Source organism: Littorina saxatilis, linkage group LG12, assembly GCF_037325665.1.
Source record: "Littorina saxatilis isolate snail1 linkage group LG12, US_GU_Lsax_2.0, whole genome shotgun sequence".
NCBI classification, from domain to species: Eukaryota; Metazoa; Mollusca; class Gastropoda; order Littorinimorpha; family Littorinidae; genus Littorina; species Littorina saxatilis.
Genome location: NC_090256.1, coordinates 37,071,899 through 37,091,851, shown reverse-complemented (window position 1 = coordinate 37,091,851; position 19,953 = coordinate 37,071,899). Strand labels below are relative to the sequence as shown.

Here is a 19,953-nt window from a genome sequence, read left to right as displayed (position 1 = left end):
TTGTCTTGACTTGCCAACAACCTGCAACACGACCTATGGGGCAGCTCCCGAAAATGGCGATGGAGAGTTGAGGTGGGGGGTAGGGAGAGTTGCGTGGTGGTGGTGGGGGGGGGGGATATTAGGGGAGGGTGCGTGGTATGGTGACTGTTACAACTTACAGCACACATTGCTGTAGGGAAGCTCCTTCATCTCCATGCGGAAGTTCCTGGCTCCTGCGTATGGCGATGGTGAGTTGGTGTGGATGTGTGTGTGTGGGGGGGAGGGGGAGGTGGTTATGGGTGCGGCCTTCGTGTGGGGTTGGGGCATGATGTTGGTTGCGTAAGAGTAGTGTTGAGGAGAGGATAGGGGCAAGGAGTTTGCAGGAAAAAAGGAGGTGATAAGTGATACAAAAGGAGTTGTTGCACGTTGGGTTTTGTGTGTGTGTGTGTGTGTGTGTGTGTGTGTGTGCGTGTGTGTGTGTGTGTGTGTGTGTGTGTGTGTGTGTGCTTCATACCTTGGACTCTCACTATTACCATAGTCCATCAAATCCACAGCATTTTTTATGTTAATATTTTTTCTGCCAGGTATTTCGGCCCCTCGCTCGCGATCAGTGTTTGGTCAAGACCTTCCTTCGGCCCGCTTGATCAGTGTGGGCATGCACCCTTCTGGACCTGACGGCGAGAACTCGCAACTCACACATATGCTCATGCAATGGGGGCAGTTCCTTGACCACGACATCACCAGCACCCCCATTCAGACAGGTAGAGTTCATTCACCTGGAAGGTGTGATTTCTTCTTTTTTTCGGGGAGGGGGGGGGGGGGGGGGCGGGAAGGGGCGGGGGTGGGGGGGTGGGGTGGGATGGGGTGAGAGGTTGAGAGTTTGTAGCAAAATGTGTGAGACATGAATTGCAAATGTTGTTATGTCGAACTGACTTTTACGGTCACTGTGCAGCCGCCGACGGAAGCGCTCTGACGTGCTGTGAAGACGAGCAACCCGCTGGGTCACGTGGCTTCGTCGATGTTTCTAACAGGTAGGTTTATTAACGTACCGCTCCTTTGATTGTATCATTGCGTAAACCACCACAGATCTGTCCATGATTTTTAAACAGGTCAAGGACACCGGCTTCCGCTCGGACGCATGACAAAAACCTACACTTCGGCTGTTGCTTAAGAATAAGAATAAGAATAAGAATACTTTATTATCTCATCGAGAAATTCAGGCGTGGTACATAACAATAATACAAACAGGACATTGTTTTTACATAAGACATATACAGGGATCGCGTTTACGCACGATTTTTGCGTATTTGACGCATTTTAAAAGTCGCTGACGCGTTTTTTTCACCGCGCCGCGTAAGCCATACGCAAAAATATTGTAACTTTTTCTTGTCTTCACGCAGCGCTTTTGCTCTGACTTAATAATCACCCGATCCTGAAACTGACTATAGGGCTCGAGAAGTGACGACACACATGAAATCTGCGCGTCAAAACTAAAGTCCGTTTCTTTTTGCATCGAAGTATCGCAAACGAACGTAACGAGGGTATTACCAGATAATGTCTTGTCGGATAATGAAACAGACATTAGCTGCTCTCCCATCTCGCGCTTCCAAAAGGCGGAAAGTGTGTCTAGTCGTATTAGAGCGGGAAACAAACTCGCAAGGCCCGAAGGTTGGAGACAGCAGGGGTGTTATTCGACAGGCGTGCGCGGAGTTCGACAGGAAAACTCGCCGTATTTAGGTAAGGAGTGTCTTTAAGTCTTTCGTGCGTGTTTTGTTTGTGTCTGTACGTGTTTTCGTAGTACGCAAAAATATTGGTCCGTGACGCGTTTTTTTCGTTTCGTTGCGTATGACTTACGCGTTCTTTAAAAAGCTAGCGCGATCCCTGCATATAGCAGAGCGGGAGACGTTTGCAGAAATAATTGTGCAGATTGACGTAGGTGTCACACAACCATGAAATCAAGTCAGCAACAATGTTCACTCCACACATGAAGCAGCCAGGCTGGAGACAGTTGGTATGTGTCCAGTCGCAACGATGCTCGTTTCTCAGGTAAAAGCTTAGACGGATCTATCGAGAATCACAAGACGCTCTTCACGGGAGAAGCGACCTTTAGTGCTACAGTATTACCTGCGAGGTGAGGCCGCTCCGACGAGAGGACACCTCCTAAAAAAGGACACCTTATGTTGTCCCTTTGTCTATTATCTTGCCAAGTATGCCTGTCATGTCCGACTACCTGCAATGTGTGGACACTTTCTACCGGTTCCAAGGGTGTCCTTTCATCACAGGTACCTTTTCACTTCCATATACAGCCAATAAAGGTTTACTTGTCACAGAAAGAGTTCACTTCGAACACTGATTTTGACTTAATTTGACGTACATTTTCGTTGCGAGTTAGACACCAAGAAAAATAGAGTATTGTTGAAAAATACCCAGAATGTTTGACTTTTTTTTAAAGATGCCTGAAGAGATTGGGAAGTGCAAATCATGACCAAAATGAGCGGAGAAAATAAGGAATACAGTTAAACCCCCCTTTTAAGACCCCCCAAATTTAAGACTTTCCCCTTTTTAAAAAGACCTTGTTTTCTCAGACTTTTTATTCTTAACCTCTGTAGAATTACCCCCATTTTAAGACTCCCTCCTTTTAAAAAAAAGACGAGATTTTGTACGGTGTTTCATTTCTGTGTGTTTCAGAACGGCGTGTTTCCCAATCCCCATCCTGCCCAACGACCCGTTTTTCGTGGGCCGTCGCTGCTTCAGCTTCCCTCGCTCCGTGCAGGTCACCAACGCCAACTGCCAGCAAAGTAAGACCTTGCCGTTTTCATTTTCATTTTATTGGCATTATTATAATTTATAGAAAGCCTAATCGCTGGGAAATATGCTTTGCGTACATACACACAAAGGCCGACAGCGTAATATTGAGTGCAGTGCTTTTTCTGAGCTGTTGATGATTATTTTGTATCATCACAAAAGCATGTTATATGTGAAAGAAGTCGGGTACGAACTTTCAAAAACAAACAAACGAAAAGAAAACAATCAACAACCCCAAAAGACTCGTGTTGACATTGATTCATTGGATTATTTATTTATTGATTGATTGATTGATCTATCTATCTATCTATCTATCTATCTATCTATCTATCTATCTATCTATCTATCTATCTATCTATCTATCTATCTATCTATCTCATTTATTTATTTATTCATTCATTTATTTATTCATTGATTGGTTTATTTATTTATATATTTATTTATTTAGTTGAATTATTTGCATGTGTCGATTTTCTTTACAGGCCCGGTTGAGCAACTGAACCAGATCTCAGCTTACATCGATGCGTCCATGGTGTATGGCTCAACTGAGGAAGAACAACGGCAACTGAGGGAGTTCAGAGGAGGTGGGTCGTCAGTTCTTTTGGAGCGTCAGCTTCCAGCATACAAACAAACCAGCAGAACCAGAACGACTGGTGCTGTTTAGTTTATTCTGTATCAGCAGACGCAAATGGGGCTCTTTTTTGAGATTTTATAGGTTACACTTTGTGATTTGTATCGTCTTCGTTAAGACGTGAGTACAGTACTATTTGGTCTTTTTATTTTCGCTCTCACGTGCAGTTACCATTGTTCTGCTTTTGTTAATGATTTTTTTTCTCAATTTTGTTTTTGTCAAACACGTTATGGGCCAGTTAAATGACTTCTCACATGACATAACATTCATCTTTCTTCAAGAACGTGAACATGAAAGGCATACATCGACAGACACAAAAGGTAAATCTTGTGGATCAGTTTATTTTAAAGGGAAAACATTGGGTCATAAAGATCACTGTACATCTTTATGAAATACATCTTTCATTCCTTTTATAGTGTTTTTGATCTTTTTGGTACAAGAAAGAGTTCGCGAATATGGTCTATAAATAATGAAGATCTATACATTTACAGGGTGGTCGATAATAATGTACATACATTATTTTCGTTTTACTCCCGAATCTTTGTTTTGTGTGTGTGCAGATTTTCTTTTACATTTTAGGCGAAGTATAGAACAAACCTGGGAATTTATGAGGATATCAACTTGAATAAGATTAGTCAATACCCTGCGAGTTTGGAATCCAAAATGACCGACGCTTAGTTTGCGAGCAGATTAGCGGAATGCACACGCCGTCCTTGCATGAAGGATTTTGACAGGGAGCATATGCCAATCATGATACTGTGTGTTCCAGGTCGCCTGAAAATCTCCGGGAATGACCTGCTGCCCAAGGACGACGAGGAGACGTGTGTGCTCAACAACCCGGCACGTGACTACTGCTTCAAGGCAGGTCAGAACGCAAACACGGACAAATTGACAATTAGTCTACGCTGAGATTGAAGAGGTTTTGTTTGACAGATTTATTCGTGTGGACTACACTGACTTTAACGGCGTCGTAGGTCGTGTGTGGGTGGGGGTTGGGGCAGGGTTTGTGGTGTGTGTGTGTGTATGTGCGCGCGTGTGCGTGTGGGGTTGCTTGTGTTTAATATGTGAGTAATTCTTTTCTGGGTTTTTACCTGTCAACTATATAGCTGTATGGTGAAAAAGATGTCATATCAGGTCGTCATGCGTTCACTGTAACAAGTGGTGTGTGTGTGGGTTATAGAGATGATGGGACTGGCACATGTACACACAGTGTGAATACAACAACACAACCGTCTGATTACGCGGATGTCAGGTAATGTCATGTTACACATGTCCTAATTAGAACCGGTGACACCAGATTGACCCAGTCAGTCATTGTAGATGATGCAGCACAACAGGTGACACCAGATTGACCCAGTCAGTCATTGTAGATGATGCAGCACAACAGGTGACACCAGATTGACCCAGTCAGTCATTGTAGATGATGCAGCACAACAGGTGACACCAGATTGACCCAGTCAGTCATTGTAGATGATGCAGCACACCAGGTGACACCAGATTGACCCAGTCAGTCATTGTAGATGATGCAGCACAACAGGAGGATAAGACAGTTGCCACGTCGTGTCATGTGTTGACTGTGCCAGGTGACACGAGAGTGAACGAGCAGATGGGGCTGACCAGTATGCACACAGTTTGGATGAGGCAACACAACGGACTGGTCAAACAGCTGTCATGTCATGTCATGTCATGTTTTTCTGTGCCAGGTGACACGAGAGTGAACAAGCAGATGGGGCTGACCAGTATGCACACAGCGTGTATGAGGCAGCACAACAGACTGGTCAAACAGCTGTCATGTCATGTCATGTCATGTCATGTTTTTCTGTGCCAGGTGACACGAGAGTGAACGAGCAGATGGGGCTGAGCAGTATGCACACAGTTTGGATGAGGCAACACAACAGACTGGTCAAACAGCTGTCCCAGATCAACCCTCAGTGGGGCGACGAGCGACTCTTCCAGGTGACTGCTTTGTCCTATAGACGCTGCTCGGAGATTGGGTCACTCAGCTCATTACATATCTAGCTCAGTGGCACTGTTCAGTGAAGTACGCCGATGGCGCCAAAGTTCATGCGTTCGAACAAAAAGTATGAGTATTCGGTTTCGTCCCTTATTCCTTTCATGTCATGGCTATTTATGACTGGTCTTGAGTTCAAGCTGATAAAAATAAACACCTACAGATCATGAAATTGCCTACTTTCTTTCCAAATTGACATAACGAACTTTTTTTTTCATCCGGAAGGAGAGACTCTTGATGCGTGCGAATTTCAACTTTCATGTAAACTATGACATCTATCTTCTCCTCCGCCTACATTGTAGCCATTTTAAATTCAAAACCTTGTTTCATACAAATTAAATTTCTGCGACTGCATTTTAACTCAACAAGAAAGGTAAAGCCCCAAAAATAGGTATAAGGATAGAGCGTGTATGAAATTTCGAAAACAGTCAGTGAACGTATATTTTCTACGCACAATGTTTTTGCTCTAAGCCGGAAGAACGACATCCGCGTTGCCATTGCTCTCAATGTAATCTTTATTAAACACTCATCAAAAAGTATCCTTTGTCTTTGAGATCATCTCAAGCAATTACGTACGTGCTGCCTTTACGATAATCTCAACCTCTCCGAGAGTCAGTCTCCAAAATACTCTTTAAACTCTTGAGATGTGAGATCGAACAACAAGGGGAACTAAACACACTAAATATATACAAAATGTTAAGTTAGAGTTTGGTTTCTGATTGTCCTGAGAGAATGAGTAGCATGGAAATAAAGAAACGACTTTCACCCTCCGATTCTTGCATTGATTGTCCAAAGCTCAACAACTTGAATATGACATGCTCTGTTCGTTCAGGTGGCTCGCAAGATCGTCGGCGCGTTGATTCAGAGGATCACTTACGGTGACTTTCTGCCCATCATTCTAGACAGAGGAAGGATGAACAGGTTCGGCCTCGACCTGCTGAGGAGGGGAATGAGCAACAGCTACAATCCTAACGTGGACGCCAGTGTCCGCAACGTCTTCGCTACGGCCGCGTACCGCTTCGGTCACTCCCTGATCAGGACCACCTTGTCACAGGTAGACTTGTTGTTGTTGTTGTTGTTGTTGTTGTTGTTGTTGTTGTTGTTGTTGTTGTTGTTGTTCTTCTTCTTCTTCTTCTTCTTCTTCTTCTTCTTCTTTTTCTTCTTCTTCTTCTTCTTCTTCTTCTTCTTCTTCTTCTTCTTCTTCTTCTGCTTCTGTCTTAACTTCTTATTCAGAGCTGAAATATTTGTGTATAAACATTGTTGATGATCAATGAGATGTGAATGCTGGATTTCCATTACGGTTTCAGACAACGTGACAGGGCAGCACCCTGTTGTTGTTGTTGTCTTTGTTTTTGTTGTTGTTGTCGTCGTCGTCGCTGTTGTTGTTGTTGTTGTTGTTGTTACGGTAATGGTGGTTATGGTTGCTTGTCCACCTGCCTACAGCTTTGGTTCCCTATCAGGAACACCTTAATGTCATAACGGACACGTGTGTCAGAGTGCGAAATGTATTCGGTAAAAGCAATCCTCCCCTGCACAAGAGGCAGACAGACCGTAACATGGTGACATGTGTACAAGTTGAGGGCACTTTGATTCCGTGTACAATCATGGATCAATGATAAGTCCCATGGTTGGTAACACAAGAAGGACGGTTTCTTTATGAAAAAATCTTGCATGGCCATCATCATCTGTTCCTTACCTCAGACAGTCGTCGAGGGAACGTGAGGGCAGAAGAGGCAGAAACCCTTCTCCATGCTGTTTTTACATTTAGTCAAGTTTTGACTAAATGTTTTAACATAGAGGGGGAATCGAGACGAGGGTCGTTATGTATGTGTGTGTGTGTGTGTGTGTGTGGTGTGTGTGTGGTGTGTGTGTGTGTTAGTGTGTGTGTGTGTGTGTGTGTGTGTGTGTGTGTGTGTAGAGCGATTCAGAGTAAACTACTGGACCGATCTTTATGAAATTTTACATGAGAGTTCCTGGGTATGATATCCCCAGACGTTTTTCTCATTGTTTGGATAAATGTCTTTGATGACGTCATATCCGGCATTTTGTAAAAGTTGAGGCGGCACTGTCACACCCTCATTTTTCAATAAAATTGATTAAAATTTTGGCCAAGCAATCTTCGACGAAGGCCGGACTTTGGTATTGCATTTCAGCTTGGAGGCTTAAAAATTAATTAATGACTTTGGTCATTAAAAATCTGAAAATCGTAATTAAAATTATTATTTTATAAAACGATCCAAAATTACATTCATCTTATTTTTCATCATTTTCTGATTCCAAAAACATATAAATATGGTATATTCGGATTAAAAACAAGCTCTGAAAATTAAAAATATAAAAATTATGATTAAAATAAAATTTCCGAAATCGATTTAAAAACAATTTCATCTTATTTCTTGTTGGTTCCTGATTCCAAAAACATATAGATATGATATGTTTGGATTAAAAACACGCTCAGAAAGTTAAAACGAAGAGAGGTACAGTAAAGCGTGCTATGAAGCACAGCGCAACCGCTACCGCGCTAAACAGGCTCGTCAATTTCACTGCCTTTTTCACGAGCAGCGGACTACGGTCATTGTGAAAAAATTCAGTGCGTTCAGTTTCATTCTGTGAGTTCCACAGCTTGACTAAATGTAGTAATTTCGCCTTACGCGACTTGTTTCTTGTTTGCGGCCGTCGACAGGAGATCAGGAAAGCTCATCTGCGTTCACTCTGGAGTTTTCGGGACAACTCTTTTGTCTGCGTCCACCTTCGACGGTGCCTTGTAGTATGGTTTTGGAGAGGGTGTCGTGCCTCGTGACGTGGTCAAATCATGCCAGCTTACGTCGCCTGATGTTTCCCAGGCGTGGTTGTTAGAGGCACACGATTCCCTTGACCAAGTTCGGCGCATAAGTCGTTGGTGGTGTGCTCTCTGTTTAATATTCGGAGCACTTTCCTCGGGTACACACAAAACAAAACAAAACAAAACAGGATCAGATACGAAAGCACCTTACACCTGATCTTTGGTGGTTCATCTTTTTGTTTACACGAGAAGGAATGTGTCTTTAAAGCCGAACATCCATTTCCAGGCCACAAAGCCTTGTTATAGTAGAAGACCATAGAGCTAGATTTACCGTTGCCGGCGACAAATGATGTAGTCCAGACACGAACAAAAAAACAGAGCTACATCTGTCGCGCCCGCATACCAGCCGATGTTGGCATTTAAATGTCTTTCAGTTGATGCATATCTCCGAGAATCAGGGGTGGTGGAGACTACAAAAGGTACCGTGCAGGGTGTTAATGGTTTTTATTTGTATTTGTCAGTTGACTCACAACTACGAGAATCATAGGTGGTGGTACTGGAAACAGTACCATGCAGGGTGTTATTGGTTTTTATTTGTATTTGTCAGTTGACTCACAACTACGAGAATCATAGGTGGTGGTACTGGAAACAGTACCGTGCAGGGTGTTATTGGTTTTTATTTGTATTTGTCAGTTGACTCACAACTACGAGAATCATAGGTGGTGGTACTGGAAACAGTACCGTGCAGGGTGTTAATGGTTTTTATTTGTATTTGTCAGTTGACTCACAACTACGAGAATCATAGGTGGTGGTACTGGAAACACCGTGCAGGGTGTTATTGGTTTTTATTTGTATTTGTCAGTTGACTCACAACTACGAGAATCATAGGTGGTGGTACTGGAAACAGTACCGTGCAGGGTGTTATTGGTTTTTATTTGTATTTGTCAGTTGACTCACAACTACGAGAATCATAGGTGGTGGTACTGGAAACAGTACCGTGCAGGGTGTTAATGGTTTTTATTTGTATTTGTCAGTTGACTCACAACTACGAGAATCATAGGTGGTGGTACTGGAAACAGTACCGTGCAGGGTGTTATTGGTTTTTATTTGTATTTGTCAGTTGACTCACAACTACGAGAATCATAGGTGGTGGTACTGGAAACAGTACCGTGCAGGGTGTTATTGGTTTTTATTTGTATTTGTCAGTTGACTCACAACTACGAGAATCATAGGTGGTGGTACTGGAAACAGTACCGTGCAGGGTGTTATTGGTTTTTATTTGTATTTGTCAGTTGACTCACAACTACGAGAATCATAGGTGGTGGTACTGGAAACAGTACCGTGCAGGGTGTTATTGGTTTTTATTTGTATTTGTCAGTTGACTCACAACTACGAGAATCATAGGTGGTGGTACTGGAAACAGTACCGTGCAGGGTGTTATTGGTTTTTATTTGTATTTGTCAGTTGACTCACAACTACGAGAATCATAGGTGGTGGTACTGGAAACAGTACCGTGCAGGGTGTTATTGGTTTTTATTTGTATTTGTCAGTTGACTCACAACTACGAGAATCATAGGTGGTGGTACTGGAAACAGTACCGTGCAGGGTGTTAATGGTTTTTATTTGTATTTGTCAGTTGACTCACAACTACGAGAATCATAGGTGGTGGTACTGGAAACAGTACCGTGCAGGGTGTTATTGGTTTTTATTTGTATTTGTCAGTTGACTCACAACTACGAGAATCATAGGTGGTGGTACTGGAAACAGTACCGTGCAGGGTGTTATTGGTTTTTATTTGTATTTGTCAGTTGACTCACAACTACGAGAATCATAGGTGGTGGTACTGGAAACAGTACCGTGCAGGGTGTTAATGGTTTTTATTTGTATTTGTCAGTTGACTCACAACTACGAGAATCATAGGTGGTGGTACTGGAAACAGTACCGTGCAGGGTGTTATTGGTTTTTATGTTTATTTGTCAGTTGACTCACAACTACGAGAATCATAGGTGGTGATACTGGAAACAGTACCGTGCAGGGTGTTATTGTTTTTTATGTTTATTTTTCAGTTGACTCACAACTACGAGAATCATAGGTGGTGGTACTGGAAACAGTACCGTGCAGGGTGTTAATGGTTTTTATTTGTATTTGTCAGTTGACTCACAACTACGAGAATCATAGGTGGTGGTACTGGAAACAGTACCGTGCAGGGTGTTAATGGTTTTTATTTGTATTTGTCAGTTGACTCACAACTACGAGAATCATAGGTGGTGGTACTGGAAACAGTACCGTGCAGGGTGTTAATGGTTTTTATTTGTATTTGTCAGTTGACTCACAACTACGAGAATCATAGGTGGTGGTACTGGAAACAGTACCGTGCAGGGTGTTAATGGTTTTTATTTGTATTGTCAGTTGACTCACAACTACGAGAATCATAGGTGGTGGTTCTGGAAACAGTACCGTGCAGGGTGTTAATGGTTTTTATTTGTATTTTTCAGTTGACTCACAACTACGAGAGCCAAGGTTGGTGGCGACTGGAGCAGAGTTTCGGCAACACCTCGCAGATCCTGGAGTCTCGGGGCATAGGGGTGGACATGTACATGAGGGGATTTCTCAGAGATCCTCCCAATGCTGTACGTATAAAGTACAAGACCGTGATATTGCGTGTCATTCTCCGTGTCTTGTGTTGATCTTGTACGCTTATTGGATTCTGATTTACATGTACACGAGGGGATTTCTGAGAGCAAATGCTCCACACAATATCGTACGTACAAGAACACCCTGATCTAATGTGTTAATCGTCTTTTCTTTGTTGTTCTTGTCCATTTTCTGTCACACATCATTTACTTTAGTTAATTTGATGTTATTTCTTTTCGTTTCATTACCAATTGAGGCAGAAAGTTTATGTAGTAGTAGTAGTAGTAGTAGTAGTAGTAGTAGTAGTAGTAGTAGTAGTAGTAGTAGTAGTAGTAGTAGTCCCCCCGCGGGTTAGGGGGAAGAATTTACCCGATGCTCCCCAGCATGTCGTAAGAGTCGACTAACGGATTCTGTTTCTCCTTTTACCCTTGTTAAGAGTTTCTTGTATAGAATATAGTCCATTTTTGTAAAGATTTTAGTCAAGCAGTATGTAAGAAATGTTAAGTCCTTTGTACTGGAAACTTGCATTCTCCCAGTAAGGTCATATATTGTACTACGTTGCAAGCCCCTGGAGCAAATTTTTGATTAGTGCTTTTGTGAACAAGAAACAATTGACAAGTGGCTCTATCCCATTTTCCCCCTTTCCCCGTCGCGATATAACCTTCGTGGTTGAAAACGACGTTAAACACCAAATAAAGAAAGAAAGAAAGAAAGAAAGAAAGAAAGTAGTAGTAGTAGTAATAGTAGTAGTAAAATCTAAGATTAAACGCAGTAAGCGCTCTAAATACAACAGAACCTGTCTTTTAAGACCTCAAGAAATCTTACAAAATTAGGTCTTAAAATTAAGGGTAGGGGTGTGGTTCTTTCTTTCTTTATTTGGTGTTTAACGTCGTTTTCAACCACGAAGGTTATTTCGCGACGGGGAAAGGGGGGGGGGGGGGAGATGGGATAGAGCCACTTGTTAATTGTTTCTTGTTCACAAAAGCACTAATCAAAAATTTGCTCCAGGGGCTTGCAACGTAGTACAATGTATTACCTTACTGGGAGAATGCAAGTTTCCAGTACAAACGACATTTCTTACATACTGCTTGACTAAAATCTTTACAAAAATTGACTATATTCTATACAAGAAACACTTAACAAGGGTAAAAAGAGAAACAGAATCCGTTAGTCGCCTCTTACGACATGCTGGGGAGCATCGGGTAAATTCTTCCCCCTAACCCGCGGGGGGTGTAGGGGTGTTGTGTTCATTGGCATAGGTTATGAACAAAACATCTGCGAAAAGAGGGTCTTGAAAGGAAGGGATTCTTACATCGGGCATATTAATTTAATATCAAACATCAAATTAATCGTCGAACTGTATGGCGTAAAAAGAAGAAAAAAGAAGAAGGTCTCCTTCTATTTTATTTATTTTCATCTATACCTTCTTTTCTTCCTGTACATTCTTTTCTTCCGTACATAGGTGGACCGGTTCTTCACAGGCGAGATCCAGAACCACCTGTTCCAGGATGGGACGGGTAACAGCGTTGACCTTATAGCCTTCAACATCCAGAGGGGTCGTGACCATGGCTTGCCAGCCTACAACTCGTGGCGACGCTTTTGCGGCCTGAGGGCGGCTTCCTCCTTCAACAACATGCCCGACCATGACAGATTCACATCTCAGCGCTTCAGTCAGGTCTACAGGTAGGTCATAGGGTTAAAGCCTGTCCTTAACTGGGAGAAGTCGACTACACGAAGCATACTTCATGAGTCTGGCCGCACGAAGCTTTAGCACTAAGTTTTCGGTAAAAAGACTTCGCGGAGTTTTCGATGTCGACTTCGGGCTCAATTAAGGGCGGGCTTGAGGCCCACTTTACTTTACTCCGTCTCAGATCTGGTCAGGCTTTTTACATGGGATAAGACCACCCCTCCTGCTGACCTACATGCCAACCGGCATAACGGGCAGTAGGTAAGTAAGTACGTAATTAAGACCATCCCCCCACTTGATCACATACCAAAAATGAACAGCCTGGGTGCTCTCTGTGGTATTGTTTTAAGAATTAATTTCGTAAAAGGTACTGGTGCCTTATTCGGACATAAGTTAATTTAAAAAAAATTTGTAACTCGATCACCTCAGCAAGCGGTCAAGGTGTTGATTTTTGGTGTGTGAACAAGTGGATGGGTGGTCTTATCCCGTGTAAAAACCTGACCACATCTTTGGCGGTGAGGCGAACTGTTTTCACGAAGCTTCTTCTTCTTCTTCTGCGTTCGTGGGCTGAAACTCCCACGTACACTCGTGTTTTTGCACGAGTGGAATTTTATACGTGTATGACCGTTTTTTACCCCGCTATTTAGGCAGCCATACGCCGCTTTCAGGGGAAGCATGCTTGGTGCTTTCGTGTTTCTATAACCCACCGAACTCTGACATGGATTCCAGGATCTGTTCTGTGCTCACTTGGTCTTGTGCTTGCGTGAACACACGAAGGGGGATAAGGCACTAGCAGGTCTGCACATAAGTTGACCTGGGAGATCGGAAAAATCTCCACACTTAACCCACCAGGCGGCCGCGGCCGGGATTCGAACCCTCGACCTTCTGATTAAGAGGCCTACGTCTTACCACCCCGCCACAGCGCCCGTCTTTTCACGAAGCGAAGTGGGTCTTTAAATGACTTGCTGTAACAAATATCAGTGGTACCATACCATGATCAGCCAAGTTCTGTATTTTATCACATCATATTATGTGTATATTTGTTCACTACAAAGACCAGTAGGTCTCGTGAATGTTTGATTTTGTCTATAATCAATAAACGTATGGACTAAACTTTCTTGTTTTTTGATTCATCGTTTTCCTGATTTCTCATGACAGACACGTGGACGACATTGACGTGTTCAGTGGGGGGATCTCGGAACGGGCGGAGGGAGGGGGACTGGTTGGTCCCCTCTTCGCCTGCATCTTGTCCCAGCAGTTCAGCAACTTGAAGTTCGGCGACAGGTTTTGGTTCGAAACTTCTGACCAAAATACTGGATTCACTCCGGGTAAGTTTGGTGATTTATTCTGAGACTGAGAGGTTTTTGTTGTTTGTGGTGAACATTTTGTGTAGTAAGGATTGAAGCCGAAACGGTGGTGGGTTGATAACGTGCGTGTGTGTATGTGTGCGTGTGTGTATGTGCGTGCGTGCGTGTGTGTGCGTTCGTACGTGCGTGTGTGTGTGTGTGTGTGTGTGTGTGTGTGTGTGTGTGTGTGTGTGTGTGTGTGTGTGTGTGTGTGTGTGTTTTGGTTTTTGCGGTGAACGTTTTGTGTTGTAAGGATTGAAGAAACGGTGGTGGGTTGGTAACATGTGTGTGGGTGTGTGTGTGTGTGTGTGTGTGTGTGTGTGTGTGTGTGTGTGTGTGTGTGTGTGTGTGTGTGTGTGTGTGTGTGTGTTTTGGTTTTTGCGGTGAACGTTTTGTGTTGTAAGGATTGAAGAAACGGTGGTGGGTTGGTAACATGTGTGTGTGTGTGTGTGTGTGTGTGTGTGTGTGTGTGTGTGTGTGTGTGTGTGTGTGTGTGTGTTAGTACGTCGCCTGAGCGCACGCGTGTGTGTGTGTGTGTATGTGTGTGTGTGTGTGTGTGCGTATGTGTTTGTGTGTGTGTGTTTGTGTCTGTGTGGGTGTGTTTGTTTGTGCGTGCGTGCGTGCGTCCCATGTAATAATAATAATAATAATAATAATGGACATTTATTAATCGCCCCTTCTCACAAGAGCTCACGGCGATTTACATATTAATTTCTGCCGTGTGAGATGGAATTTTTTACACAATACATCACGCATTCACATCGGCCAGTAAATCTCAAGCCATTACGGCGAATGTTTACTTTTTACGGCCTGTTATTCCAAGTCACACGGGTATTTGGTGGACAATTTTTATCTATGCCTATACAATTTTGCCAGGAAAGACCCTTTTGTCAATCGTGGGATCTTTAACGTGCACACCCCAATGTAGTGTACACGAAGGGACCTCGGTTTTTCGTCTCATCCGAAAGACTAGCACTTGAACCCACCACCTAGGTTAGGAAAGGGGGGAGAAAATAGCGGCCTGACCCAGGGTCGAACACGCAACCTCTCGATTCCGAGCGCAAGTGCGTTACCACTCGGCCACCCATGTAGGGTTTGATCTAAAGGTGGGGAGGGGGGGTCTGGGTTCCTCCCCCCCCCTTACCCGGCAAATGAACCTCTTTCGCTAAAGGAGAGACCCAAAATACTCATTTCAAACGCTGAGTATTAACAGCAGCTGGAGGGGGTGGGGGGGGTGGGGGGTGGGTGGGGGGTGGGTGGCGGCAAGGCATCTTGGAAGCCCATCCGCTTCATACACGAGGTCCAGCCCTGTCCTGTGTGCACGTGGAAGCGTGATTGTGTATTCAGTTTGAAAGAACGTCCCGTCTGTGCAGCATTTTGACATCACTTGTTGTTCACAGACCAGCTGGACCAGATCCGGAAGCACAGCCTGCCACGTGTGCTGTGTGACGTCACAGCCATCACGCGCATCCAGCCCAACCCCTTCAGACAGGTGTCCCTGGGGTAAGAACATAACTCTCGGCGCACCGTCTGTCAGATTTCTGCATAATGCAACGACAGATAGTGACAATCAATTGACTAACAAACAATTACATTTCGAAAGAGGTCCCATAAGCAAAAATCAACAATCTGACTGCTCGCTGTGATGAGCTGGAATGTGTTGATAAATTAAGTTCTTTTTAAAGCCACAAGAAGCTTATACGAAATTTTTAAAAAGCACGAAATCCCTGACCAGACCTAAGACGGTGAGCTGAACTGATAACATGGGAAGAAGTCTGCCTTTAAAGCTGTGGTCTATTTATGACTCTCCGGGGCTACGAGTTTGAAAAGATAAGGTGAAAATCATGTACAGAATTCTGTACAGGAAACGCTACCCGAAACCCCATCTATACGGCGTGAATGACCTTGAGAGCTTCAGTCAACGCTTGAATTGTGCAGTGGTAACATCCGGTTTGCTCTCTCAAAGCTGGGCATACTTGTCAAGAAGGATCGAGCAGAAAAAATAAACGACTTGGCAGGGATTCGAACTCAAGGCCTCGGGTCCTCGAAATGTCGGGGCCGATGTCTTAACCGCTAGGCCACTCCACCAGTGTTGTCAAAGATGGATTTTTTTTATATCATTCTACGCTTGAACTACCATTCATGCGTTGCAAAAACGTAAAAATTGCCCTTCAAATTTGCCTTTATTTGCAAACATGTTTCACGGAATCGCAGTACATGTTTACACCGTCATGCTACACGACATTCGCGCCTTGCAAATAGCTGCGATATCTCTATTTACAACATGCAAGAAAAATGACAAGAAGAGTATTTTGAATCTCTCCAAAGCTCTGTGAAGTTGAAAACAGACATCAAAGAAATAGTTATACATGTATTCACTTCTGAACAGTGGGCGGATAGATATATAAATCATGCTGCTTCAAGAATAACATAACATGAATTCATATCAATGTTTTTTCTTAATGTTCTCAATTGGCGCAGTAGCCTAGTGGTTAGGACATCAGACACGAAGTCATGAGGTCGAGAGTTTGAATCTTCGCCGGGGCGTTTATTTTTTCCCCTTGATCTCTCTTGAAGATAAAATATGATCAGTCTTGAGAGAGCAAACCGGATGTTATCCCTGCAAAATTCAAGCGTTGACTGAAGCTCTCAAGGTCATACACGCCGAATAGGTGGGGTTTCGGGTAGCGTTTGCTGTACAGAATTCTGTACATGATTTTCATCCCTGTCTTTTTAACCTCGTAGCCCCGGAAAGTCATAAATAGACCACAGCTTTTAAGGCCAACATCGGCTGGTATGGTATGCGGACGCGACAGATGTAGCTCTGTGTTTTCGTGTCTGTACTACAGCCGGTGTCGCTGGCAACTCTTAATTTTAGCTCTGTAGCCTTCTACTATAACGAGTGTCTATGCCCTGGAAATGGATGTTTTTAGAGATACGTTCCTTCTCGCGTAATCAACAAGATAAACCACCAAAGATCAGGTCAGGGTAAGTGCTTTCCTGCGGCACATAGCTGATCCTGCTTTTTGTTTTGGATGTTTGGCTTTAAGTAACACTTCAACCGAATGTCCTCATCCAGAAACCCTCTGATGAACTGCCAGGACGTGCCGGAGATGAACCTGATGCTGTGGCAGGAAGGGGGGCGTGGCTTCCTCAGCACCGCCCTGTGGGGGGAGTGGAGCAACTGGAGCCAGTGCAAGGACGGCGTGCAGAGCCGCGTGCGCTCGTGTAGCCAGGGCGGGAGGCAGGGCGTGTGCGGCGGACCGGGACAGGACACGCGTGGCTGCAACGACCTGGGCTGGACCGTGCAATGGTCCCAGTGGTCCATGTGGTTCGAGTGCCAGCAGGGCTTCCAGAGGCGTACCCGTGTGTGTCAAGGTTGGTAGGGTGATGGGGTGGGAGTGTGTGTGTGTGTGTGTGTGTGTGTTTGTGTGTGTGTGTGTGTGTGTGTGTGTGTGTGTGTGTGTGTGTGTGAACTATCAAACCATTCTCCTGTTTTTTTCTGTGTGTTTCGTATACCCTTTACCATACAACTGTCAAAACATTCTCCTGTTTCTCCTGCAGGTTTCGTCAACCCTTGCCAATAGAACTATCCAAAACATTCTCCTGTTTCTCCTGCAGGTTTCGGCAACCCTTGCCAATAGAACTATCCAAAACATTCTCCTGTTTCTCCTGCAGGTTTCGGCAACCCTTGCCAACAGATCTAATAAACAAAGGGAATTAAGCTCTCTACATGCCTTATTTGTTTAAGATTCTCCTTGCCCATAGAACTGTCCAAAACATTCTCCTGTTTCTCTTGCAGGTTTGGGCAACCCTTGCCCTGGGTCCCCGGAGGACATTAGAATTTGCCGTGGGGGGCAGGGCCGCAACACACGTAACTTGGCCAGGGGCACCAGGGGCGCCTTCAGCAATTTACCCCCTCCAGGCTGGGCCGAGTGGGCCCCGTGGTCACGTGACTGCCAGCAAGGCAAGCAGTGGAGGAGACGCACGTGCAACTCTGACGGGGGTGGGGGGTGCGTGGGACCGAGCTCCGCGTCACGTCCCTGTGGCAACGCAAACGACAACAGCAACAGAGGTCGGCGCTCCGAGTCCGATAACGGCTTTAACCTCTGTGATTATTTTAGCATGCCGGCGCTGTGTTAAGGATGCGAACAAACAAACAAATAAACAAACACTTTTCGATCCACTTTTTTTGTTTTTTTTAGCATACCAAAAACTCTCCTACAACCTTCACGTTAAACACACCAACACTTATGATTAACTTTACGTTAAGTAGGCATATTTTTTTTATAAGCTTTATGTTAAGCAGACTATATATATTTGTCGATCAATGTTTATTTTAAACACTCCAAAACTCCTCGCGACAAAGGACGGGGTTCGGTTTCAGGTAACGGTATATGTAGCTGTGACTACTTTAGTTTTTCCGAGCTGCGTTAAACAACCCGACACTGTTCGATAAACTCCAATGCCCGAAGAAACATACATTTTCGATCAGCTTTCAATTTTAGGTAACCACACATTTTCTTTTGTGAGCAGAGGTCTGCGTATGGTCAGGCTTTACGTTAGATAAGAACATCCCTCCACTTGAATACATACAAAAAAAGAGCGAGGGTGTTCTCCGAGCACGGTGGGATTTTTTTTAAAATGAATTAATGTCCTAAATGTCACTAGTGGCAGTGTGTGTGTGTGTGTGTGGGGGGGGATGTAGTTCAGTTTCAGCGTGAGCTTCAAATGCACTTCCAGGAAGGAGTGAATTTTTACGCAAGCATTATTTTTTAACACTTTGTTTTCTTTGCTTTGGTTTCAAGTAGTGGCAATGTGGGGCGTGTAGTTCAGTTTCAGCGTGAGCTTCAAATGCACTTCCAGGGAGGAGTGAATTTTTACGCAAGCATTATTTTTTAACACTTTGTTTTCTTTGCTTTGGTTTCAAGTAGTGGCAGTGTGTGGGGGGGGGGTGGGATGTAGTTCAGTTTCAGCGTGAGCTTCAAATGCACTTCCAGGAAGGAGTGAATTTTCACGCAAGCATTATTTTTCAACATTTTGTTTTCTTTGCTTTGGTTTTAAGTTTTATCTTGCATTTTAGTTCTGTATCTTACTTTTATCATCTTGAACAAAATGTGCCTTTGACAGATATGTTCCTCAGTGAACTTGTATTAAAATAAAGAAAATAACTGCTTAAGTTGAGTAGAAACAACAAACTACGAAATTAATCAAAAAGTCACTGTGATGTGATTGTAATGTTTTCTCTGCCTGGCTAGCTACATCTGTCTAGTTCTCTTTCCGAATTTTTTTTACACTCATTCTTGGTTTTAGTTTTAACCTGGTTTAGTTTTGTTTTGCTATTAAATAAAGGTTTTGGTTTTATCGTCAAATCCAGTGTGTGTGTGCATGTGTGTGTGTAGGGGGGGGGGGGCGTGCGTGCGTGTGTGTGTAAGCTGTCTGTCGGCCTCTCTGGATTTGCAACACACACGCACCCAACTTGAGACTCACGCAAACACGGATTGACAGACAGGCAAACACGCTCACACACACACACACACACTCGGATAGAATGAAACGGTCTGTGTGGCGTCATTGGAAGGGAGAGTACCCAAATTCAGAACTGCCTTTTCAATGCGTGACACGGTCAGGTTACTGGCCTTGTGTGATTCATTTGACAACACAAGTTCCACTGACATGCACACTCGTTTACAGTAATCTTTCTAAATTTAACACGTGCGCGCACACACAAACGCTTTCACACACAAACACACACACGCTTACACACACACACACACACACACACACACACACACACACACGCTTACACACACACACACACACACACACACACACACTGACATGCTTACACACACAAACACGCACGTTTACACACTCACACACGCTTACACACACACGCACACACGAAGTTCCACAAGGCGGTGGGGTTAACTGATCCTCCCTCACTCTCTATCCCTTTTTTTACATTTAGTCAAGTTTTGACTAAATATTTTAACATAGAGGGGGAATCGAGACGAGGGTCGTGGTTTATGTGTGTGTGTGCGTGTGTGTGTGTGTGTAGAGCGATTCAGACTAAAC

The 19,953-nt window shown here is 44.0% G+C and overlaps 1 protein-coding gene across 2 annotated transcripts in view; it reads left to right on the top strand.

Annotated features, from left to right (window-relative positions):
• The window catches only part of LOC138981845 (salivary peroxidase/catechol oxidase-like), a 35,417-nt gene extending 16,170 nt beyond the window's left edge, over positions 1-19,247 (top strand). For both annotated transcript variants that reach the window (XM_070354949.1, XM_070354947.1), the window contains exons 6-18: positions 564-740; positions 932-1,010; positions 2,668-2,777; positions 3,267-3,368; positions 4,185-4,280; positions 5,244-5,371; positions 6,259-6,480; positions 10,704-10,838; positions 12,305-12,525; positions 13,688-13,857; positions 15,276-15,378; positions 16,955-17,253; positions 17,678-19,247. In XM_070354949.1, the coding sequence (XP_070211050.1) occupies positions 564-740; positions 932-1,010; positions 2,668-2,777; positions 3,267-3,368; positions 4,185-4,280; positions 5,244-5,371; positions 6,259-6,480; positions 10,704-10,838; positions 12,305-12,525; positions 13,688-13,857; positions 15,276-15,378; positions 16,955-17,253; positions 17,678-18,018 (2,183 nt within the window). In that variant the 3' untranslated portion in view covers positions 18,019-19,247. The remainder of the gene's footprint in view (positions 1-563; positions 741-931; positions 1,011-2,667; positions 2,778-3,266; positions 3,369-4,184; positions 4,281-5,243; positions 5,372-6,258; positions 6,481-10,703; positions 10,839-12,304; positions 12,526-13,687; positions 13,858-15,275; positions 15,379-16,954; positions 17,254-17,677) is intronic.
• The last annotated feature ends 706 nt before the right edge of the window (positions 19,248-19,953 follow it).